The 25,115-nt window shown below is 43.7% G+C and overlaps 1 protein-coding gene across 3 annotated transcripts in view; it reads right to left on the bottom strand.

Moving 5' to 3' along the window:
* The window catches only part of LOC121318857 (phospholipid-transporting ATPase 11C-like), a 35,780-nt gene extending 14,679 nt beyond the window's left edge, over nucleotides 1-21,101 (bottom strand). For all 3 annotated transcript variants that reach the window (XM_041255981.1, XM_041255983.1, XM_041255982.1), the window contains exons 1-11: nucleotides 20,611-21,101; nucleotides 7,543-7,662; nucleotides 5,593-5,682; nucleotides 3,611-3,691; nucleotides 3,061-3,168; nucleotides 2,431-2,559; nucleotides 1,813-1,901; nucleotides 1,439-1,489; nucleotides 816-880; nucleotides 348-429; nucleotides 106-256 (exon numbers count right to left, since the gene is read on the bottom strand). In XM_041255981.1, coding sequence (XP_041111915.1) covers nucleotides 106-256; nucleotides 348-429; nucleotides 816-880; nucleotides 1,439-1,489; nucleotides 1,813-1,901; nucleotides 2,431-2,559; nucleotides 3,061-3,168; nucleotides 3,611-3,691; nucleotides 5,593-5,682; nucleotides 7,543-7,662; nucleotides 20,611-20,637 — 993 coding nt within the window. In that variant the 5' untranslated portion in view covers nucleotides 20,638-21,101. The remainder of the gene's footprint in view (nucleotides 1-105; nucleotides 257-347; nucleotides 430-815; nucleotides 881-1,438; nucleotides 1,490-1,812; nucleotides 1,902-2,430; nucleotides 2,560-3,060; nucleotides 3,169-3,610; nucleotides 3,692-5,592; nucleotides 5,683-7,542; nucleotides 7,663-20,610) is intronic.
* Between the last annotated feature and the right edge of the window lie 4,014 nt (nucleotides 21,102-25,115).

Here is a 25,115-nt window from a genome sequence, read left to right as displayed (position 1 = left end):
TCCCGTCTCCCAGTCCCTCCGCTCTAACCACTGGGGCCACCCTGTCTGTCCGTTCCTCAGCCCCAATGGCTACGGCAGGCTGTAGTTGGACGGAGGGAGCGTTACCTTGTTGGTGTCCTTCTCTTTCTGTGTTTTCTGGTTGTACCAGGGCTCATCATGGCCCGGGTGACTCTGCCACACGTACTTGAGCGTGGTGCACACCAGGGCCTTGCTGATGAGGATGCAGAGATAAACAATCAGAAAGGCGTTGATCGACCTGCAACACAAAACAGCAGGGGGAGCCGTCAGCCTGGGGCGCAGCTTTCCAAAGACAAACACATTGAAAGCAAGGCCAGGATCGCCCATACTTCTCCACTGCAGAGCGCTTCTGGGATTTCCCCTGGTAGTTCAAAGCCATCTTCGTTTCCATCCCAGTGTAAACAGCTACGCCTGCAAACAAGGAGAGGAGCGTTGAGATCGACTCATTTCATAAGGAACACAGGGTTATAGAAAAAGATGAGTTTTGCAAAAGTCCTTTAGCAGCAATTTCAAGAATTTTAAATCAACTGGTTGACTTAATGCCATTCACAGAAAATAATGCGTGTGTTATTTTCTGTAGCATTGTACTTGAAACTTTGCAAGGCAATGGAGCCTTTAGCATGCCGTTATTCAGATGGATCCTCCACAGACCTACTGAAGACAAACTTTCTAAGTGGGTTTAAAAGCAAAAAAAGAGCGCACACACACACACACACACAGAAACAAACACAGACAGCTAATCTCAGGCTGCATCCACTCAAGTCAATCGTGAATCTTTGGGAATCATTTTAATTTACCGTAGATTTTCTTGGTGTTTTTTAAGGTGGCTCCTTTCAGCAGCAGATTCTCTGGCCCTAATGACCTGAAAACAAAAAAGAGCAAATTCGACAAAAACTCATGCAAGGGAAGAATCGCTGACAATCATCGTCTTCTGAGATGAAATTCAATTAGAATGTCATCTGGATCGCATCTGTGCTTTTAACAAGCAAGCATTCCAGGGCACTTTGTCATAATAAAGCAGAGGCAAGAGTACATTGATCACATTAATATCCTTCAAATGCAATCCAGCAGGGTTTTTTTTAAAAAAAAAATTTAATTTTTTTTTAAATTTTTTTTTTGAGGACTAACAGGGAATTATTCTAGATCTGGTACAGGCATCAATGCAGGACAATGACACATCAAGATATCAAACCATCTTAAAAACAGAAGTTGCATGTGTAAAAATACCAACCCCCTCCCTCAATTACTATTAATGGTACCTAATCAGTGAAATAACTCTTATTACAATCACAAGTCCCTCTCTGGTGATTCAACACACAAATACACAAAGAGACTCTCCAACACTGATAGAAATACTGGCTTTGGTTTGTTTTGTATTCAGTTTTGAAGCTAACAGTACAACATTGGGGAGCACACTCACCTCACAATAGGCTCTTGGCCATCCTTAGTGATGTGCATTCTGCCAACAAACCTGCAAGAAACCACACACAGTCTGAGCAAGCAGCTGCTAATTGAGTGTCATTGCAAGTGCTGAACAGTAGGTGGCACCAAACTATTATCTCACAGCCATGCACAACCTTGCCTGCCTCACTTTCATTCAAATACTCCTCCAGGACAGGCAAATGCAAGAGTTTCACTATGAGCTACTAATAAACACACAGGCTGGGAGTGGTTTTCAGCAATAACAAGCATTACAGGAAACTAGATGTAATTTCCTTATAAGATTGAAGGTTTTGTCAGGTTTTATTGTGGGCACTATTATGACATACTCTCGCACGCACACATGATCCTTACTTATAGAGGTCCGGCTGGGGCTGCTCACACTCAATGGTGGCGCAGAAGGAATGCAGATCCTTCTCTGTGTCTGCCACTGTGAAGTGAGTCTGGACAGGAATCATGAACAGAGGAGAGAGCGAAAGACTAATTAATAGTGGGAGCTTCAATGAGGGATCAGATCACAATCAGGACTGTTTTGACCAGCCTTGACCCTGCTTAGCTTTAGGGCACAATCAAAGCTTCTGAAATGTGGCTAGAACTGACCAGGGACAGCAGAACCCAAGTGCTTTCTGAAGTATGGTGTGTGTCAACCCAAGTGCTTTCTGACGCATGGTGTGTGTCAAACACAAACAGTCCTATTAAATAACACAGCAGGCACTAGCCGGAGCGAAGTTAAGAGAGCTGTTAAACCTTGTGGGACTGGTTGGAGCAACACCATGTGGGATGATATGATCTGGCTCCAAGTGCGATAACTTCCAGGAACAGAAGAGACCTGGGCAGAATTTCAATGAGATACAGCACTGCCTTAATGCACTGGCGATATCTCCATCTGCCAACGTACAGTGTGTTTTCTTCCTAGCTTAAAGGCTTGCTCTATCCAGCAGCCCCCCAGTCTGCGTGGGTCCCAGTGGGTACCTTGTGGTTGGACTCCCCGTCCAGGCTGGCCGTGGTGACGAAGCAGGTGCCATCGTCTCGAGTGGACTGCAGCAGGATGAGGTCGCAGGGAAAGGTCTCGTCCTCAGTGACCTCCACAACATCCCCCACCTGCAAACCAAACCAATCACAGTGAGGAGAGCTGACACAAAGGGTTACTGTACACTGATGCCCTTTGCACTATTCACTGTCCGTCTCAAGCAGTGTTTATGTTTCTGCTGTAAGTACTGTAAGTCTTGGATCTGACTTCTTATCTATTAGTGTGCATGTTCATTGAGACTTTTATAAGACCTGCACCTATTGAGAATCACCCATTCAGTTCTTTGCAATTGTGACATTGTAGGAAAAATCTCACACATACTCACAGGTACAGAACCTTTGCCCTTTCCCCTATTTGCATTGGACACTAAATCTATTTGAATATGTAAACCAGACTCCATTAAAGCTGAAAAACATGCAGTGTGAAGCTCAGCACTGTTGCTGATCAAGTCTATCCCAGCTGTGTGCACCCTGACAGTTGAGCATGATAACCCTGCAGCCTGTCACTGCCCTGGAATTGTCTGGGATTGGTTTGAGGAGCCCGAGGCAGACTTCAGATCAGCACAGGCTCACCTTGATCTCCTCGCTCTCCTTGCGCACCGCCCCGTTGGCCTCCTGCACGCTCACCAGGTACTTGTTCACCTCGTTGTCAGCCTTGTGTCTGAGCCAGTCCTCATAGCCCTGCGGAACAAGACAGGCAGGTAAACACACTGACGTGAAGATACTGTACAATCAAACACTCACACGTGAACACATGAACACAAAGTCACACAAGCACAATCCCACACACACACCGAGTACCACACCGGGGACAAGTCCTTTATCCACGCACACATTTAAAATGATATACTTACGAGACCCTGCTACAGAAAGCCATGTTATATTCACTACTGTTCCTTTACCAGGAACTAAAAAAATAACCCTAAAAGCGAAGAACACAAAGCAAACCTAACCTTTGGACTAAATAAGATCCAGGTTTGTAGGATACAAAGATAAACATAAATACATGCATAGTGCAAAAACAAAGAAGCAGTTAAGACACAGTCCAGACAGGGCAGTACGTGGCAGCTCACTGCAGAATCCTTCACCGACGCACTGACCCGCGGCCCCAACAGCAGCTCACCTGTTTGATGGCGGTCACTGTGATCACGAAGAAGAGTGGCAGCCCGCTGGTCACTGGACTGGTGGGTGTGTCCACAATCACCTGGGGGGGGGGGACGACATTACGCAGTGTGCATCATTGCTGGGGTTAAAGGTTTGTACCGGCTGCCTGGTGAGAGGCTCTAATCAACTGCTGGATGTGGGGATAGCAAATAGACCGCAGCCAGACTATATTCAGTCTTACAGAGGCAGTGCCAGTGAGTGATATGAACAGTAGAGCAAAACAGAAAAACCTGTACAGGGGGGATAGTTTGAGGCAACCGCAAAAACAAGAAAACTGCCAGACTCTAATATCATCAGACGATTCCCACAGATCTGTGCCAGGTTACACAGTGTTTGGCTGATAAACAGGCTTAAATCTCACTCTAACCCCCCATCCTCCCCCCCCACACCCCACACTTCCCACACCCAACACACAAACATTCTAAACCAGGTCACAAGGAAATTCACAGAAGGATTTTCTAAACAAGCCCAGCCCTGTCCCGCAGTCAGAAATGTGCTGAACTCTCCTTATAGTGGGTGGAAGCAACCACTACACACAGAGGGGCTGGCAAGGCCCCCAGCTATCCCCTACACAGCCAGTCACATGCAGCACTTCAAGAGCAGCCTGGTCTGCACCCAGGAGATTCATGAAACAGGGCTGGATTGGAACAGGATACAGGACTGGAATGGGTACCAATGTTGTCTATTGCCTCACACTTTCTAAATCTTGGACTGACACACTTTCAAACCATAAAGGCGACAACCGATGCATTTTGCAGAGGTGCACACAGCGGCACTCAAAACAACTACAACGAGAAGCACCACATAATCATATAGTGAGTGAGTGAGTGAGTGAATGTGTGAGGAAAGAGACTGCTTTGGAGAAAACAATTGCTTTTATACTCTGGAGGGATTTGTTTAAAAATGCACATGTTTCTTTAGCAGGACGCTATGCTGACAATGCAATGGCTCTGCATTTGTTTTGCACAAGGGTAGCTGCAATGGCATGAGCCCTTTCTAGAATATAACACAGTGCCACCGTGGTAATATTTCCATAATAAAACATAGCAGTCACCACTGCTGGTGGTCTGGTAATGATCTGAATGTGATGTACAAGTAATAAGACCTCCTTTGCATCACAGTTTGATCCATTCCTGGTTTAAATATGAGTTTAATAAGACACACTGGAGCTTGCTACACTGTAGCTAAGCAAGCTCGTAGTAAAACCTGGAAAGGGTGAAACCGCTATACAATAAGAGTCTTATTTCTGGTATGATTGCAATGAGATTTGTCGGCGTGAGGAGGCGCAGTGCTTCAGCATGCTGAGTGGGGATACTCTGCTGGCGAAGGAAAAAGCTGGCAGTTTCCCTGGCACAATGCTGTAGAGAGAATGGAGTACTTGTACTGTATAAATCTCCTCAGCAAGCTGGAAGAGTAAACATGCTCCCCAAGGCCGAGCGGGCTCCTGTGGCTCCGGGATGGCAGGGTCACTGCTGCTCCGAGCCATTCCTTCATTAACAACACAGCCTGTACTCTCACACCCCCAATCCCTTCACACTGCTCACAGCAACCACTGTAGCCATAGAGACCGGCCTCCAACACAGCGAGGGGAATATTAAAACCTGTTCAAACATTCTGAACACCAGCACAGCACTGGAACTTACATACCACCACACAAACAATCGACACAAAAAAGAAACAAAACTGGGATATTGAAAGTAGTTTGGGGGGGGGTCCAGTCCCTGATACCATAAGACAGAGATCCCTAACTGCAACAAGTAATCTGCAAGGTTTTTAACAGGTTAAAAAAAAAACAATCACTGTGCCTTGCAACAACATCCTTATGCATCTGCTATTATCCAAGATCATGAATTTCTTGGTTGATTGTTAATGGCAAGCAGGTGATCAGGTCTCTCTGTCTCTGATATACAAGTCCCTCCTGCTCCTCCCCCCATCACTCACCTGCACCAGGAAGATAATAAGGAAGTAGAAATTGGCAATTCTTCTGAACTGTTCAAACAGGTTCTTGGGAAGGAAGTTCCACACTGTGTACTATGGAAGGCAAGAAGAGAGTCAAATCAGCATGAATATCAAACTGAAGGGAAAATGGTTTTGGTACAAAAACAAACAAACAAAAAAACATTAAGGGAACACACACACACTGGGTTACAACTACAGTATGATGCCTGGCATGTACCACAGTACAGCAATCAGTGAAGAGGAGTGGAAATGCTGAGTGCTGCAGGGTTACCACGACCTTAAAGACAGACACATTCGACGAGAAGAATGGTGGCCATTCTGAGTCATAAAGCCTCCATCACTCCCTCAGTGAAGATTGAGAATATTAATTGGCACATAAACACTATATAAATAACAAAAACATGCACCTATTCACATGATGATGGAATCAGAGCGAGGGTATCCACGTTCCCGCTAACCACTCGCCACGAGCGAAACGTTTTCCCTTGTGGCTCAGCTATTTTTCATCAAGTTCGCCACGGTGGCGAAGGCTTAAAAAAATGTACTTGTGTAAGACATGGCAAGCAAATGGAAAAATTCTTGATGTGTTTAAAAAAATAATAATCGTCCAGACAAATGATCAGAATCATGTTCCGAAAGATGGAGCCCAAGGAATACCAACCATGTATGTGTACACACACACGCACACACACACACGACTGTGATAGTCACAGGGAGGTGAAGAAGTCATGGTTTCAAACATACCCACTGGTGCCGAAAGAACATTTTCACAGATGTCAACACGCAGCTTCAAAAGATCACAGCTTAGTTGTTTTGTTTTTTTGGGGGTTTTTTTTTCCGTTGTTTGTGATCTCTTTAAAACGTGTTGAAATATATTTTGGAAACAGTAACAGAGCGGACTCGAAACTGAATTAAAAAAAATAAACACATTTCTTATTTTAAAAAGAAGGATTCGTCTCACTATGATATATTGAGTTTTAACGTCAGAATCGGTGTAATATTACTGTCAGTAGTCACAGGTGAAAGAACACGGTAAAAAAAATAAAACTTTTTTTTTTTTTTTTTAAACACAGTAGTGGCTGTATAAGCCTACTAACATTATTAATCACATTAGTACAAGCTTGTGTACCTAGAGCTGCGGTTGGTCTGGTAGGCATTAATATTAACATACACTAATAGCACTGTCCTGCAGTGGAAAGAAAACCACGTCACAGTCAAAATAATGTGAAGGATTATGCAGTACAGGAATATCTCTGCAAACCTATTCAGAATTTAAGAAATATGTAATGATGTTTTTTTTTTTTTCATGTAGGACAAAGCTTGGCATTTATTAAATGGGAATCAGAGTTATAGTGCCCTTTAAATATACTGTTTGCGTGTACTGTAAAGGGTAGGGTCTGGCATTTAAATATCTACGTGTTTTCAAATACAATTCACGTCTTTTTGCCTTGTGAAACAGTATGCTAAACTTGTTTACAGAATTGTTAAGTGGCTTTTCCAGTGTGGCTGAAAAATGTTAAGTTGCTTTAGCCACAGTGGCTGACTAAATGAAAGGCAAAGGGAACGTAGGGTATTAGGCAAGTCCTAGCACAGGCAATAAAAGGACTGGCTCCGAGTCATTAGAGTTGTTTACACAGGAGTGCCGGACACCATTGATCAACCGCTCCTCAATAAATCCAGGATCCTCCCCTCACACTTCCACAGCAGCCTCATTCATCAGCGCAGCGATGGATACAAACACAAACTCAGCCGTTACAAAGTTAATCAAAAACAGCACTTCTGCAACGTCTACATTTAAACTCATCAGTGCCCTGACCTTCAAGGAGACAATCAGTGGCTGGAGATATGAGACTGGGAGGCAGGGTGGCTCTCGTGGCTACTGAGGAACTGGGAGCCAGTGTAGGGACTGGGGGAGGACGGGAAGTTACTAACCTTGGAGGAAATTATCCTGTTGTCACAGAATTTGAGGGGGGGGTGTGTGTTTGTGCCGGGACAGCGCCGGTGTCCAACGTAGATGGTCCTGCTGTCCACTCTCTTTTCGTCCCCTCCGCACTGCAGAGTCAACACAACATTATTTAATGGTCAGCAACTGGCATGTATAGTACAGTATGTCTTAGATACTGGGACTACATACTGTTGTATTAATCCCTACTAAATACAGCAAAGAACTACAGATAAAAATAAAAAGTAAGTGTGTGTGTGTAGGCAAGCAAGCACAACACAATAACTGCCAGCCAGTATGCACCCTTGCTGGTTGGTTTCCTGGCATTTGTACTCATGCATAGATCAAGATAATTTAATGCACTGTCAAATACATTCAATGTGCAAGCAAATTAGTTTTTTCCTTCAATGCAAATTCTGCTTCCCTATTGTAAGGAGAAAAGCAGCGATTATCTTGAGAACTCCACACCCAAGAGTATTGGGGGTATTACTGGATTAATGAAGTGACCCCCCCAGTGTCAATGCCACGGGTGAAGCGCCACGGACTCCTGATCAGAGGGTGCAGTGCCCACCGCGCTGATCCACAGAGCCTAGCGCCACATTCTGGTCACAACAGCTGCTTTTCATCTGGGTCAATTTACTCAAAGTTCAAGGGGTTTTTTTTTTGTTTGTTTTTTTTCTCTTGGAAAAGCTCCAGCGCACTTCCTGTAAATGTTAAGGCACTGGGAACTACAGCAGATAAGAATTTTCCAAGCCTTGGCTGTTGTTATTCGCTTGTCGGAAAATCCATTCATTTTTTTTTTTGTTTCAGAAAAGGATTGTATGCTGTTCTGTGCAGCTATGCTCTCCAGCTGGCGTTTACTGTTCGTTTGTGGGTTTGTAACTCATTTGCTACAGAGGCAGCTACATAAGATTAGGGCCTGGTGCTAACATTGTATAGAGGAGCTAACAGAGCGGTCCCAAGCATTTCGTACAGTATTACTACACAGGAGGGTGCAGGGTTATCAGGCAGGGCAGTCCAGCAACTGCAACTGCATTGCAGAAAGATCACAACAGAGAAGCACCGCGTCTCAGTTCTTGAGACAGTATACTATTACAGCATCCACATAGCCCAGCAAACCTCAGAGAGGCAGCTTGGCATGTCTCGCGCACACTAATGTAGAGTGATGAAGCATTGACTTTAGAACAAGCCCGAAAGCTTCCATTTTCATTTTTTAGACAGCCCTTTGACATTGCTACTGTAGGAATCAGAGCTACAGCAGAAACAACCGCTTTCTTCAGCGCAGCAGGTTACTGTAAACCGGGCAAATCTGCATACCGCACCCCCGCTCAATAGCTTTGCTTGACGCCAGTTTATTGCATGCTTTCACAGTTTAACAGCGTGCTGCACACAGTACCATGCACTTGCCCCTGAGGAAAGCACATTATATATAGTGAATAGTGTTTTGTACATTATTTTGGTTCATCCTGTTCAAATATTAAATTGTGCATTAAACTACAGTGAAGACTCCTGCTGCCTAGAATGCCTTCTTAGACATCAAAAGTAGGCTAATAAGCTTAACACTGCAACCCCTCTTGCACACACGAGTCCTGTTCTCTTATTACTGTATTAGCTGGCAGGCAGGCAGACAGGCAGGAACTGTGCTCAACACAGCCCAGCTTTGCTCTACGCACTGCAGTAGTTCCCTATTACCCACTACAATAACAAAGAGTTTTGACGACAGCACAAACTGTTGAAACTCCAGTCGGCATAAAAAAAGCCCCCCCCCCCCCCCCCCCCCAAAAGACTCTGTCCCGTCCACGAAATGCACAAACAAGCCTCTTATTATCCTTCATGTTTTTTTAATGTAGTGCCAAGACAAAGAGAAAGTCATCATGCTTATTATAATAACAGTAACACTGCAGTGAATCACAGCCTTTGCCAAGCCTAACGGTACAGTGCCGTACTGATGCAATGCAACAGCACAACCTCCATTTATATTGCCTTGTTAAAAAGGGACTACTTTCAGAAATACAAAATTTACAGGTTTTTTTTTTTTTTTCAGCAGTAGCATAGGAGCCTAATCAATAGTATAAAATGTGCATTCATTATTTTCAAGTGCAAAAGTTAATGTGCACATATTGCTACCCTCATTTCAGATGGGACGGGCCGACGTTACTCCTTTCCAGATTTCTTATCTCTGATTATTTGCACTGCTGCTTGACCGGAGAGTCAAACCCTTTCCATCGAGGTTACAGAACACACGATGTACAGCACATGACCGCAACAGTTACTCTACGACTGAATTTGATTTTTAAAAATCATCGACACGTTCACAAACGCTGCATCCTGTCAGGGGACAGCCAGCATGGACACTTTCTAATCACCCACTGAAAATGTTCACGCATCACATTATGCAGGTCATGATTACATGTGAGGCTACATTGTGTGACGTGCAATAAGATTTAACTGATTGTTACATCCATGCACGCCGTAACTGAAATGTTTAATCATTCAATAACCATTTAGTGGACTTCAAGAGACTACACCACATAGGGCTTTTTGTAAGCATCACATAAAGTAGTGAATTCCCCGATTTCGAATGGTTTCACCCCAACATGACGTTAAAGACGCTTGAGAATTTGGGGTGAACAGGTCCCGGGACCTCGCTGAGCGTCGGGAGTTTTATAATGGAAGAAAAAAAAAAAAAACAACAGTCTTGAGCATCAAGCTTGGAGAAAATAAAAAAAAAAACACTTAAAATACATCTCTATTTTGTTTAGTTCCCCCCCCCCCCCCCCCCCCACACACACACACACACACACACACACACACACACACACACACACACCTGGTTCCTCTGCAGACAGGAAGGTGATGTCAGACTAATCATGAATGATCTGTTCTAAAGTAAAATCTAGTCCTTGTTTGGTCAGGAAATTACTTTCTGACACTACCATCAAGCTCAGAGGCTGTCAAATCAAATCCATGGAGCAGCCTGCCATTGTTTCACAGGGAATTAAAGGGAACTTTTCAGCTCCACCGCTCAGATCAGAGGCTAATCCCTGATAAACAGAGTGACACTCGCCTCGCTGCAGGCACCCTATCAGATATTTCAACGGCGTGTGGAGAAATCTCCACAAATGCCAGTTGCTTCCAAGTGTTCCCTACATAACACAGCGTGTACTGCCTATAGCCCATGTCCTCACAGAAAATATGTGGAGGGCCACATCAGTATGCCTAACTACTGTACAACACTGCTGGGGACAACAGGGCTCGTAATCATACCGCTGCATCAGCAGGCCTGCAGGTCACAAACGCTCTGGTGTTAAGGGTGGTCTAGTCTAGACAAAGCAAGTGTACTGTTTAACTGGTGATAACAAGGGGGCCATCTTGGGGCTGCTGGATGATAAGGACCACTCGTATATGGGGTGTTTCACACCTGGCATTGTCTTAAAGCACTTATGCTTACAATGGCTTTGCATACAGAGGCCTGCCAGCTCAATGGTTAACAATTCAACAGTGGAATAATTGAGTGTAGTTCAACAACACGCATCTAGTGGTTCCTCTCAGCGACTGTTTTAATCTGCATGAACTGAAAACCATAATATTGTCATTATTTATGATCCAATAAACCATTTGTGAAAGTGATGCACAGGCTAGCAAGGAAGTACAATGTTGAGTTAGTTCATGAGAAACCATTGGTCACAATGCCTCCTAATCCCTCAGCTCTAACTAATGGTCACACTGCTTCCCCTCAGGTCTAACCACCAAGTCACACTGCCTCCTCAGCCCTAACCAATATGCCACTCCTTTCTAGTCACTCAGCTTTAACCACGAAGGCAGTTGGTACTGATGTACTATTCCTCTGAAGTTCAGTGCAGGAACTCAGACCTACCATCAATCCAGATTTAAACATTTTACAAACAGAATTCAACTTGGTGTTCAGTTGGTGCACATTTTTAATTTTTCAAAATTGCAATGAACAGCGAGTTTGATCACTGAACCCACTATAAAGAGAAATTTCTACCAATTATGAACAAAGTACACATTCTCAATTGCTCTCAAAGTTATTCATTTACCTGCTGAGGGGACAGAGTTTCTGAGCACGTATGAGGGGGAGACAGGGAGATGACACAGGGAGCACTGTGAACACTTGAAGGCCGTTCACACAATGATTCACAAAGACCGCCTCGCTGCTACTGTAGTCTTATCAGAAATGGAAACAGACACACTAAACAGTTCTGCACGGAAACATATCTGAAGAGATGAAATCTACCCTGCACTTCTGCAACTTATTTAAAAACAAAGCGCACAGAACAAAAACATAGCTGACAATCTGAAAAAACCACACACACACTGTCCTGGCACTTCCTTCTCACGCCCGTTCCCGTGATGATCCAGCTGTTCCAGTACGACACCAAACCTGTCACTTGCACGTTTCCGTTTAAAGAGCACAGCAAATTCTCCACCACCCTAGCCAGTCTCAAATGGGAGGCACATCTACATCCTTTCATGCAGAATGGCGTGCAGCCTGCACTGGCACTGCTTGTGCTACTGTGCATGCTTAGTAAATTAAGAGGACTTCAGACTCTAGCGCTGCCAATTTTCATGAGCACCAAAATGAATCTCACACACACACACACACACACACACACACACACACACAACTAAACGATGTGTTTTAATTACAGGGTGCCGGTTTAACTTGGTGTTGACAGGTTAACTCAGCTGGTGTTCTGTTTGTTTATAATAAGACTGAAGTGAGGTGAAGATCTCACTGCACCACAGCAGCCCGAAGCTAGTCCCCCTGCTCACTAGTGCCTACATGTATTCCCTACAGCAGCACAGCGCTCTCTGTACTCTGAACACAGCGCGTGCTTTTTACAATCTCCTGCCACTGCCTCTTAACCCATTCTTTTTACAGGAGATGTAAATGAATGCCAGCTCCTCCTTGACTGGTTCATTTGCCAAAACAAATGATCTGTTAAAGCAGATGGCATCTTACTGCAGGCGGTCTTCAGGCCAGGTGTTTAGAAGTGAGTTTCCCTGCAGGGCAGCATGATTATAAAGCACAGGCAGGTCTGAGGCACAAGGACTGACAGCACTAGAGACTGGTGCCCTCCTATGTATCCACAATCGGTGCCACCATTAGAACTCTCTACTCCACGTCTGCTCTTCAAGAACCACGTACACTGTAGGAGGCAAGCTCTTTGTCTTGCAGGGCACTTCAATGTATTTGCCTTTTTTTTGCCTGCAAAATGGTCTACAGCCTAACTGCCTGGCAGTAATTTCAGGGATCGGATAAGACCTTCAGATTTATTGTAATAGGGACTTAAGAACAATGCTGAACCCAGTTCCAGGGGTGGAAATAAGACTCCTACTGCATAGCAGTTTCCCCCCATTCCAGGTTTTACTACAAGCTTTATTAGCCACAGTGTATAGGTAACAAGCTCAGGTGTGTCTCACTCATAGTAAAAGCAGGAATGCTTTGCAATAGGAGTCTTATTTCCATCCATGAGGTCTTACTGTATATAATTGTCTGTGTTGGGTTTTCTGTATAAAATCAGCAAACAACCAAGTAAAAGTTCTTCCAGTTTCTAACAATCCAGCATTCATACAGCAGGAAGCAGAACGAGTTTAAACACTTCCCTAAATTTAGAAGAATGGAGAGAAATAAGTGATGAAGATAAAATATCAACATTTCCCCGTGGTCTGGAACCCTGCACTATTTCAAGCAGTGCTAGAAAACAACAAACCAGTTACACACCCCTGCAAGCTTGATGGATACCTTCCATTGCCCGTGTTTTGAGAGGACCCTGGGAACACAGTTTCAACAATACTCCAGGAGCGGCTTCACTAACCTGAAAAACCACTTCATTAATGTTGCCAATGAACTTGTATCAGCCCTAATCACCTCACGCAAACTGCATTATTAACAATTTCAGGAGATTAGGTCATGCTGTCATAAAGGGCACTCTTCACATTGAGAACCCTGACACACAGTACAAGGACGCTGTGACTCAGATGTTATAAGTGTCTTTAAAAAGGTCCTGAAAACATTTAAGAAATTACTTTGTGGTGAGTCCTGAGTTAACTCCGGACAACACAAAAAGGCAGAGGAATCAACCACAGCACACACACTGTGATAAGAGAAGGAATTTTTTATTTTGTTTGTTTATTTTGTACTTTTCCTTGGACCTCTTTTTAGGAAAAGAAACTAAAGCAAGAGATTTGTATACCTGTCCCGTGAACTTGAAAAACAGGGCAATGGTGCATTGCTTTATTGAACTTTAAAACATGTTTTACCAGGATAAGCCTCGGCGAGATACAGCAGCATCTCACTTCAGAGTCCTTGTGTACCCTGCAGACAGACAGGTCTCATTCGCACGGTTATAATAGCTGCTGGCACACTGACACACAACAATACTTTCAATAGGTTATCACCAGGCAGCATGCTGCTGACAGTGTGTGAAGGAACAGACTGATAATACAGTGTGTGGGTATATCTATCTATCTATCTATCTATCTATCTATATATATATATATATATATATATATATATATATATATATATATATATATATATATATATATATATATATAAAATAAAACCTTGGTAAAAAACTTTCACTCGAACTGCAATGGGATGCTGAATCTGTCAGAATTATGCCTGATGTCGTGTTCACAATAGGACAGACATCAATCTGAAACCTTAGTTTATATTCCTGTTGCATGAAACGTTATTTCTCATATCGGCATGTGGACAGTAGGGGTGCTCCGCTGGGGCCAGTACAACACTAATAAAAGATTCATGGTCTGACCTACAAAAACAGCTTTTTCGTGTTTCCTCCACGAACATTTGCATTTTCATCAAGATGTGATGTTTGCATTGAGTCACTGAAGCATGGCGCAAGACATACATCTCCCACCAATTCTGAGTCAAGGGACGAGCAAAACTATCAATGAAAATAAGTATCACATTAAAGTGCTAAACTGGTTTTCATGTCAGCCGAGACGCTGACAGTTCTACAGGCAGCAAGTCCAGGCCAGCCCTGTGTGAACACACAGCTGTCAGACAAGTTCCAGAACAGCAATGAAAACATCCCTCCTTCACATAGAGACGCTCAGAGGTGAAATAAACCGGTTACCCTGGTTTAGCTTGGTAATGCCACACACTCCACGATGCAACACTAACTAACACCACATACAATGGGTTCACATGGAAGTAATTAAACAGTGCTGGTTTTGTCTCTAGATACTCCCAAGGACAAAAAGAAAAGTTAAACACATCTACTCTGAGGAATGTGTGTTCTTATGGAAGCAAGGGACTGATACGCTTTTCTTTATTCATTTTTTGGTCATGCCAGCAACAACCGACACCTACAAGATCTGTGTTGTGCTCCTTCAAAAGACCCAAGTAAGGGTTCAGCTCATTTGAGGAACTGATTTTTAGGGACAGTTGTGCACATGTACATGTCAGTTTTCTAGTTCACAAAGATCCTATGGTTTGACCACGTTTCAAACCGCAAACTGAAGCTCCCTGCATATCTCAGGATGCCTTTGAAACTGTTGCAGAGAAAGTCTTATGAGATTCAAATGTGGTCATGTAATCTTGAACTGACTTACAAACTGTTTAAACTACATATGTCTTGACAGTAAAAGACAGAGCTGTTTGAAAAGGGGCGGGGTGCTGAATCTGCAATTCAATAAAACTTTAGCTTAAAAAAATAAAGGGTACCTTTGTTGCAAACCAGTTGACCAACTTGGGGCTTGTTTCTGATTGAAGCTCCAAGACGAGAGTTATTTTTGCAGTTAAAATGACCGACAGTACAGTGGATAATTCCAGGTCAAAGGTCACCTTAATCAGTGCAGTGCATTTCAGGTTTTGGCTCCACACATCACACAGTGGGGCTGATGTGTTAAAGTATGATTCGGAAAGTAGTTGAGAAGACATACAGTACAGATGACCGAAGCTTCCCTACCTTAAAAAAAAAAAAACCTGATGTCACAATAATTTGACATTATACAAAAATAATACAAAAAGCCCTAGTGAAGATAATGAATCGCCAATGAGAAAATGCACCTGCACTTAAAGAGGTTTCCAATGCTTTTGCTTTGAACTCTCTCTGCGGAATAGTTCCTGAGATGCGTGACGTGTAACCGCGCAATTAACAGCATTCAGGTTATCTCTAGACTGGTTCTTTGCCACTGGTTCCAACAGGATCTGAATGAGTCTCTACAATGACAGCACAAGTGAAAGGACACCGCTACTGTAACTGGCTCGTGGCGCTCTTCATTGAAACTCATGACAATAGTAAAAAGATATTCTATACTCATTGCAGTTTAACTTCACTAAGCAATTAGCCTCACCCACAGAACCCTAACGCTGTTGCAGCAACTCTGTGTTTAAACTCACACAGCTCCTGCTGTAAATATTTACTTTGCACTGGAGTGGCAGCGTTTATGTCAGCTCCACTGCCACAGCCAGACTCCAGTAAAATACCAGTGAGAGGCTGGCATACCTGTGCACGTGCAGGGGATCCCAAACACCTGGCTGAGGTTCCTGTCGTTTGGTGTTCTGAAGAACTCTGGCTAAACTCTGGCTGGTTCACAGGTTCAGATTCCTTCAGCTAATAGCAGATCACCCGCAGTTGTAATTATGCACATTTACATACAAACATATTTCTTAACCAAATAGCGTGCCATGATCACAGCAATCAAGATACCTCTGTATGGCTTTGTCTAGGAGTGTTGTCATCTCTATTAAAACATAAAGGCTCTTAAAAGACACTGCAACTGTTTGTGTGTGTGTGTGTGTGTGTGTGTGTATATATATATATATATATATATATATATATATATATATATATATATATATATATATATATATATATATAGCACCTATATAGTGTGCTGTGTGGTGTTTGTTTAACCCTGTCTGACCAGCAGCTCAGCAGTGACAGAGCTCCAGGGAATCAAGCACGGTGCCAGGAAGGATTTAGAGGATTCATTCTCAACACGTCTTTCCAGGATTCAGTGAACTTGGACAGGGTAAGCCCTCTCTCCTGCAGCCTACCTGAACTCCATACAACTGGAACAAAGTGAGTATGGGGCCCAATGTATAGTGTGTGTCAAAATACTAATAAAGTGGAGAATTTAATAAAAAAAACTCTGTGGGTGATTTTTTTTTATTATTATTTTTGTTTATAGCTGTTCTCCTGCTCAGACACAGAGATTATTCGCCCCAGGTGCTTAGCGCCAGCGCTAGAGAGACCTTACAATGTAGCAGGCTTCCCACAAGGAGAACCAACCCAAGCGCTCTCAGACAGCTGTCCCTTAACTCCATCTGGCCTGCCTTCTCTCACTCACTGGTTCACACGCTCGCTCACTGTGGGGATATCAGTCATGTCTATCCTGTTTCAGCAGGATTTGACAAAATTCAGGTCAGCTGCTCAGCTCTTGCGCTGATGGGATTGAGAGCAGTAAAATCAGTTTTAGAAAGTTAGTAAGTGGGTCCCATAGCTCTCCTGTTGAGGAGCTCAGCCAGTGCTCCCCAGCAGAATATAATGAAGCCAGATTTGTGCTACAGGAGCACTATAAGAGATGCAAGCTGAATGATTCATATTGACTTGACAACACCTGTTTTGCATGCAGACTGGTATCTGTTGAAATATGGTAAAACAGCCTCTTACCTGCAGGGTGGGTGGGTCACTCACACACGCTCTCACGCTCACACACACACACACACGTACACGTACACAAACAAGAAAAAACTGAATACAGGATTTCTTCAAGCACTTTAAAACCATTTCTAGACCCCCACAGCAGCCTATCAAAATACAACTTACACAGTGCGAGTTGCCTGCATTTACAGCACTGGCACTAGGACTAGTCTTAAACAATAAAACATGTGAAGTCTCTCTAAGAGAGCGAGAGGAGTGGTCTGTGGCTCCCTGTAGTCACACAGCCTTGACAGGCCGGTCCTACTCTACACACCTCCTATTAATAAATTCCTCCAGCCACTTCTCATTCACTCCTCAGGCAGCACGCCTTTCATCTTCAGCCCTCCAGAGAAGGGGAGAGTATTCCTGCTCTGGTGTAGGCGGTGGGGAGGGTCTGAATGCAGGGAGGAACGGTCGTAAAATACAGGCAAACAAATGAATGGATGAAAGTCATTATTCTTTGTTTCTGTTATCAGGATTCGTTGGCTTGTGTGAAACTTTTTTGCTTACCAATAAAGGACCGATCTGAAGATGAACTATACTACAAGGGGAAGCAGACTGGAGTGAATTGCACAGCATTCCCCCAGGACATGAGTGACCAAGGACATGTGGATCAAAACATCAAAAACAGCAACAACATGTCCTGGAGATAAGGGCAGGTCTGAAAAGCATAAGGGTTTCTCAGTGTGTTTGCCAAGGCTTAGATCAGCAAGTATTGGATTCTGGTCTATCCATATTGTCACATGACAAGCAGTGTACAGCACGGTACATCACAATTTGCTTCCTCGTCAAAAATTCTGGTTTCAAATTGCTGCGATACAAACTCAGACAGGTGTTTACAATATTGTCAGAAATGCCTGCAATGCAAACTACTGTAGAACAAGCCCATGTTACTGTAGCACAGTAACACATAACAGCCCACCTAACAAGAATAACTAGTTATCTGGATATTTATTTTACTGAAATGTTATTATCCTATCCGTTGCCTCAAGCAGTAGTAAAAATGATTATTCATTATATTATTTTCCAATTAAGACTGTAACCAAAATAGGCAACAAAATCCATCCCTCTTTTTTTTTACAGCTATAGATAGAGCCGTGGGGTAGCGTGATACCCTACATTGCATAATACCAAACCCGGACTTCTGCAAGGACACGATGTGCATGTCCACAACGGGGCATGTAGCAGACAATTGTGTGAGCCTGCAACCCTGTGGTTACTGACTATTGCCATAGTAACTCATGCCTTCCCTCCTGCACTGGCACTGCCTAGCTCACAGCCCTGGCAGCTCACAGCTCTTCTGAATGACAATAATGCGCTGCACTGGCTCCCTAACATGAGTTATGATTTATAGAATCCATGATGACACAGGCATTGCAGTGTCTCAGAGTAGCTGACCGAGCAAAAAATAATAATTTACAGCTGTATTACACTCAGTAATCTGAACTGAATACAGCAGTGCTGTTAAAGCAATATGGGAAAAGCACACAAGGAGCTTCATAATTGTTTTTGTTCAGTTCTAGCACCATAAATGCAATCATTAACAATCAGAAGGGAAGGCAAGCTGTCTAATGATGTAGACTATATTTCAAGTGCTTTCAGCAAGCTATCGAATAAGGGGCAACAAAGCGAGTCAGTAAAAATACAGAGGAATTAAAACCAACATTCCAGACTAGAAATTCTAAATAGTAAACCGAGTGAAGAATTGAAGTCCAATGGGTACCCTGCTGCTGGATTTAGCAACACACACAATACTCCTATGTTTTTCTTATGTGTTTAAAACCATAACTTTTCCATTTACCCCTTAAAACAACACTATCCAAACCAGATTTTCACTTGTCACTTTTTCCATTGTATTAAAAGACTGTCTTGTTGTTAGGAACTAGTTCGTCCAACTTTTGTTCAAGAGATTGCTGAGAGCATTTTTTAAATCACATTTCAGCATCCACCTGTGGTAGAATACCTACTTAGTTATTTAAAAAAAAAAAAAAAAAATAATTGTTAAATGTTTTCATTATTGGTTAAAGTCAGTCAAATAGTAATTCAAATATGGCTATCCAGATCCAAAATGGCTATGAGTCTGGGTGACTTCGTCCTCCCATATTTAGGAACTGGAAACACGCATGTAGGCTCCTGGTTTCTTACTGGTCAGGGCTCACACGGTTAACCAATGCTTTTTTTGTTCCAGTTGTACAACAGAACATAAGGATGAGTTGAAAAAACTGTTCTGCCAGAACCACTGTTTGAGTTCCTTAAGAGAAACAGGCACACTTCTCGGCTGCTGCCACAGCATGTAAGTGTATAATAACATTAATAGCAGATCAAGTAACTCCAATGTGATCTGTGACAGGCGCCCTGTTAGCAGAGTGCCTAGGACTGTTTACAGATTACTGGCGTGCCCAAGTCTACCCACCCCATAGCACAGCAATATGTGGTTACTATCAGGTAAATTCCTTGTGTGCATCAAAAGTCCCCACACAAGCACACGACGTGATAGTTCTGGGTAAATGCATACCCCATGCACATAAAACTAAACCCTATACGTTGTGCATGCATGAGCTCACACCTAACGCCACAAGAGCGGTTCGAAGTATGCTGTTCTGACTCTGTGTGGAGTACTACGAGGCTACAGTAGCAGGAACGGATGGAATTAGTCTGTACATAAGTGCTGGTCGGTGTATAGAGACCACTACGAGTGGAATTGTGCAGTAAAATACACACCAGCGCTGGGAGAGCATATCTATTATTGTGGTTTGCTAAGGAAATGAAAAATATTATCTGGAAACACTCCTCGGAAAAAAATGCCGCGCCTGTTTCTCTGCATTCTGTGAAGCCAAGCAGAAGTACCGGCAATAAGATTGCGGTATAGACTAGTAGTGCTGTGTTACGACTCGACTGACGAGAATCATGAACCTCGCCTACTGACAGCGGTGCACATTCTCTGTGTGTGTGTGCATATATATATATACACATTCACAGAAACGCAATATGCTCTCTGAAATAAAGACGTCCTCTATTATCAGACTATTGTTAAACTGCAATGTTTCTGACACGCATGTACTGATGTGGACATGGCTGTGGAGTGATCCGATACACACCCTGTTTAACATGTAATTATTATTATTATTATTATTATTATTATTATTATTATTAATATTATTAATAATAATAATAATAATAATACATTGGGTCGAACACTACACTACGTTAAAGTCTTCCGCTGGTTTCTGGCCCGAGTTCTCACACGTGTTGCGGTATTTATACACAACGGTATTATATTATTGATACAAATGTGTGCACCGTATATGTCAGAAATACAGCAAAGGGACACACAGGCAGTCGTACAATACATACCCAGCGGTTGAAGCCGCGACGAAACATCTTGCAATTGTTCTTTTGGGATAGGTTTTATTGAATGCTTTTGATCTGCGGCACTGCCTTTGTCTCCAGTAAAGCATTCAGTGTTATTAATTGTAAATATTTCTTCTCGCTATCTTCTTCAGCTCGACAGTCATTCGAACAGTCATTCTTATTGTAGTCGTACTATTAATATATCATTCGTGTGATATAGTCTGTGCGCTGCGGACATACCCTATACAGCTTCCACTACCAGGGGACTCTTACTCTCTGATCCGCGGCATCTTAATGCTGAAGTCTTAGCATTTTGTCTGAACCGTCTCGTCGCACAGCAGCCAGCAGTGTTACACGTCTGACGCGACACCATCCCAGCCAAAGGAATACAAAAGAACAGTAAGTTAACAAAAAAAAAAAAAATCTAAAGTCCAGCGTTAGCCGTCCTCAGCCCCCACTCCTCTCCTATGTCCCTATCAACCTCACTGCCTGTCGTCGAGCGCACACACACCCACACGCCCACACACACAACGCTTCTACTTTCGTGAGCTCCTCCCTCGGCGGCTGCAAGTACAGCTCGCAGGGCTCACTGGGAAGTGTAGTTCTTTTTTTTTTTTTTTTTTTTTAAGACGGTTCCGCAGAACAATTGCCATGCTGGCATGTCAGTGTGGTACGACACAAGACTGCCCAGAGCATGGCTGGGTTGAGTACACGGTATGGCTATTTTGAAGTATCCAAAATAGAAAAGATTATTAAAGCGTTAGCTTACACACATGGATTGAGAAATATACAATATATAACTGTATGCTTTATTTTATCATTGTTAAATTGGTCATTCAAAAACCGAGAACAAGCTACGAAAACAATATATTCAATGAAAGAGAAGAATGTTTATCAAGTTCTTACATAATATAACTAGACTTTGATCCATCACCACCCAAGTAAAAACACACTGAAGTGCCTCAAATACAGTCCAGTGTATCTAAATATTTCAAGAGCCTTTATTGTTTCGCTTACACTGCCATCTTGTGTTATTACGCGGTGCTTACACAAATTGCGATCCTGTTGCCCTGATATTAATCAGAAATGCATCCAGCTTTCTTAAGGCATTATTAATATAATATTCCGAAGCGAGCAGTGCCAAACACAGGGAAGTCGAGGTCACTTTATTAATTAAAAAATAAACCATTAAAGAAACTGGCGGGCAATGAAGTAATATAAACCAGTTTAATCTAAAATGAATGGATGAATGACATTAACTATTTGTACAAACCCGAAATACAATAGTTAAAATCAGGATTTGTTTCACAAATTGTGCTTTACAGCAAAGGATGTAAACAAGTACATTACCATGCAAGTGTCGTGGTAAACTTTTCAAATGTTAACTGTCTATCATAATATACCCCCCTCCCCCTCCCCCTCCCAGTATCAATGTAATGGGAGCGTTTACAACACGATTCCCGGTTCAAATCCCGGCTCAGCCATCGACTCACTGTGTGGCCCTGAGTAAATCTCTTAACCTCCCTGTGCTCCGTCCTTCAGATGAGAGGTAAAACCAGGACCTATTGGAAGTGACTCTGCAGCGACAGTTGATGCATAGTCGTTTTGGATAAAAGTGTCTGCTAAATGACTTATTATTATTATTATTATTATTATTATTATTATTATTATTATTATTATTATTATTAATAATAATAATAATAATAATAATAATGTTTCCTTTATGTCCGGTGGACTCATGACATTTATTTCTGTATATTTTATTGCTGGCACGATCGCAAACAGATTCTTTCAATATGGCATTGGAGTTTACTATCTCATTTACAAACAGATGTTATTCCAGAGGGTAAAAGCTTTTGATGAAGGCAGCCTCTCCACTTACGGGCCTCCTCCTCAGAAGGGGGAGGGGAGAGCAGGTTCGGTGACACAGTTCCTCAATGAGACTTTGAGAGTTGCTTGGTTTCAGTTCTCGGGAGGCACGTCTGAGGGAAGGTTGGTTTCAGTCACCTCGCTCTCGGAAGGCATGTCTGAGGGAAGGTTGGTTTCAGTCGCCTTGCTTTCAGGAGGCACGTCTGAGGGAAGGTCGGTTTCAGTCACCTCGCTCTCGGAAGGCATGTCTGAGGGGAGGGTGGTTTCAGTCGCCTCGCTCTCGGGAGGCATGTCTGAGGGAAGGTTGGTTTCAGTCGCCTCACTCTCGGGAGGCATGTCTGAGGGGAGGTCGGTTTCAGTCGCCTCGCTCTCGGAAGGCATGTCTGAGGGAAGGTTGGTTTCAGTCGCCTTGCTTTCAGGAGGCACGTCTGAGGGAAGGATGGTTTCAGTCACCTCGCTCTCGGAAGGCATGTCTGAGGGGAGGTTGGTTTTAGTCGCCTCGCTCTCGGGAGGCATGTCTGAGGGAAGGATGGTTTCAGTCACCTCGCTCTCGGAAGGCATGTCTGAGGGAAGGTTGGTTTTAGTCGCCTCGCTCTCGGGAGGCATGTCTGAGGGAAGGATGGTTTCAGTCACCTCGCTCTCGGAAGGCATGTCTGAGGGGAGGTTGGTTTTAGTCGCCTCGCTCTCGGGAGGCATGTCTGAGGGAAGGATGGTTTCAGTCACCTCGCTCTCGGGAGGCATGTCTGAGGGAAGGATGGTTTCAGTCACCTCGCTCTCGGAAGGCATGTCTGAGGGGAGGTTGGTTTCAGTCGCCTTGCTTTCAGGAGGCACGTCTGAGGGAAGGTCAGTTTCAGTCACCTCGCTCTCGGAAGGCATGTCTGAGGGAAGGTTGGTTTCAGTCGCCTTGCTTTCAGGAGGCACGTCTGAGGGAAGGTCGGTTTCAGTCACCTCGCTCTCGGGAGGCATGTCTGAGGGAAGGTTGGTTTCAGTCGCCTCGCTCTCGGGAGGCATGTCTGAGGGAAGGTTGGTTTCAGTCGCCTTGCTTTCGGGAGGCATGTCTGAGGGAAGGTCGGTTTTAGTCGCCTCACTATCGGGAGGCACGCCTGAGGGAAGGTCGGTTTCAGTCGCCCTGCTCTCGGGATGCATATCTGAGGGAAGGTCGGTTTCAGTGGCCCAGCTCTCGGAAGGCGGGTTTGATGGAAGGTCGGTTTCAGTGGCCCAGCTCCCGGGAGGCACGTTTGACGGGTCGGTTTCAGTGGCCTCGCTCTTGGGAGGCATGTCTGAGGGAAGGTCAGTTTCAGCTGCCCAGCTCTCGGGAGACACGTTTGAGGGAAGATCGGTGTCAGTGAACCAGACCCTGGAAGTTGATCGCTGCTCTCCATCAGAGGCCACTTGCCAGGAGGAAGCCCGGGAGTTGGGCTCGCTGTAGATAGTGGAGGAGGCTGAGGCCCTGTCTGAGGGCAGCTGCCCCCCTGGAATGGGTCTGGGGAGAGCTAGAGGTCTATCCTGTTTCTTAAGCTGGGCCAGTGCCGTGGAGGCTCCCCGCTGCACAATGAGGTCCACAATGTACTTTTTGGCCACCCTGTTGTCACCTTTATTTTTAATGACTAGAACTTCAGATAAGCTATTGAAGGATACAAAGAAGAAAACAAAGCAATAGTTGTTAAGTTTTATTTGCAAATGTTTCTATTGTAGGGTTTTAAAAGCTTCAAATGCGAAAGGATTTCATGTTTTATTTATTTATTAAGCACTTTTAGAAATGTAGAAATAAAATAAAAAATATTCACTACCTAGAAACAAATACATATATCTTACAGTATTTTTTGGTATACATTTTGTGATATGAAAAAGTGCCGCTAGTAATCTGGAATTCTAGGGAGGCGTGGCTGGATAAGAAGCAGACATGTGAGCAGAGTGCCGCATTTCAAGGTTTTTTTTTTTTCAAGGCTGTCCAGAAGAGTTTGGCCAAAAAAGTGGCAGCATGGCAGAGAACAAAGAAATACAAGATTTTAACAATCTAGGCTGACTCTGAAATCCAAAATCAGTTAATAGGTGCTGTGCTGAAAATACGTGTGTTCGAGAAAACAGCCCAAGCCCTTGGCGAACAAGGATTCAGTCTAACACCACAACAGTTCTTGTCTTGTAAAATGAGCAGCCGGTGTGCAGGAGTTCATTAAAGACTGGAGTAAATGCATTGAGAATACGAGCCGCTGTGTTCTGTGCTGCCGCCTGTGTGTTTTCCCTTACCGTGAGGCTGAATCCTTCTTGTTTCTCAGGGTGCAGATGGAGAAGCTGAGGAAACCCAGAACCAAGAGGAAAACGAGAAGCACCACTCCCAAGACAATGAAGACATTCTCCACCAGCCACTCAAGAGCTGTCAACTTCACATTCTCCATCTCCTCCTCCATGCCCACCGGGATACCTGGAGCCCACAGAACAGGAGCACTGTCACATTCCTGAGTGATTCATCAAAATCATACAACAGGATCTCAAGACATACCCCTGGGTAACACGTTCCATGAAGTGTCTCTAAATACCATGTATTTACTTGGCAGATACATGTGTACTTACACATAACTACAATGTTATTATGCAAAGTTACAATGTACTCAATGTGTAAACACACAACCCTAACCCTA

Source organism: Polyodon spathula, chromosome 7 (assembly GCF_017654505.1).
Source record: "Polyodon spathula isolate WHYD16114869_AA chromosome 7, ASM1765450v1, whole genome shotgun sequence".
Classification (NCBI taxonomy): Eukaryota; Metazoa; Chordata; class Actinopteri; order Acipenseriformes; family Polyodontidae; genus Polyodon; species Polyodon spathula.
This window is presented reverse-complemented; position numbering and strand designations above follow the sequence as displayed.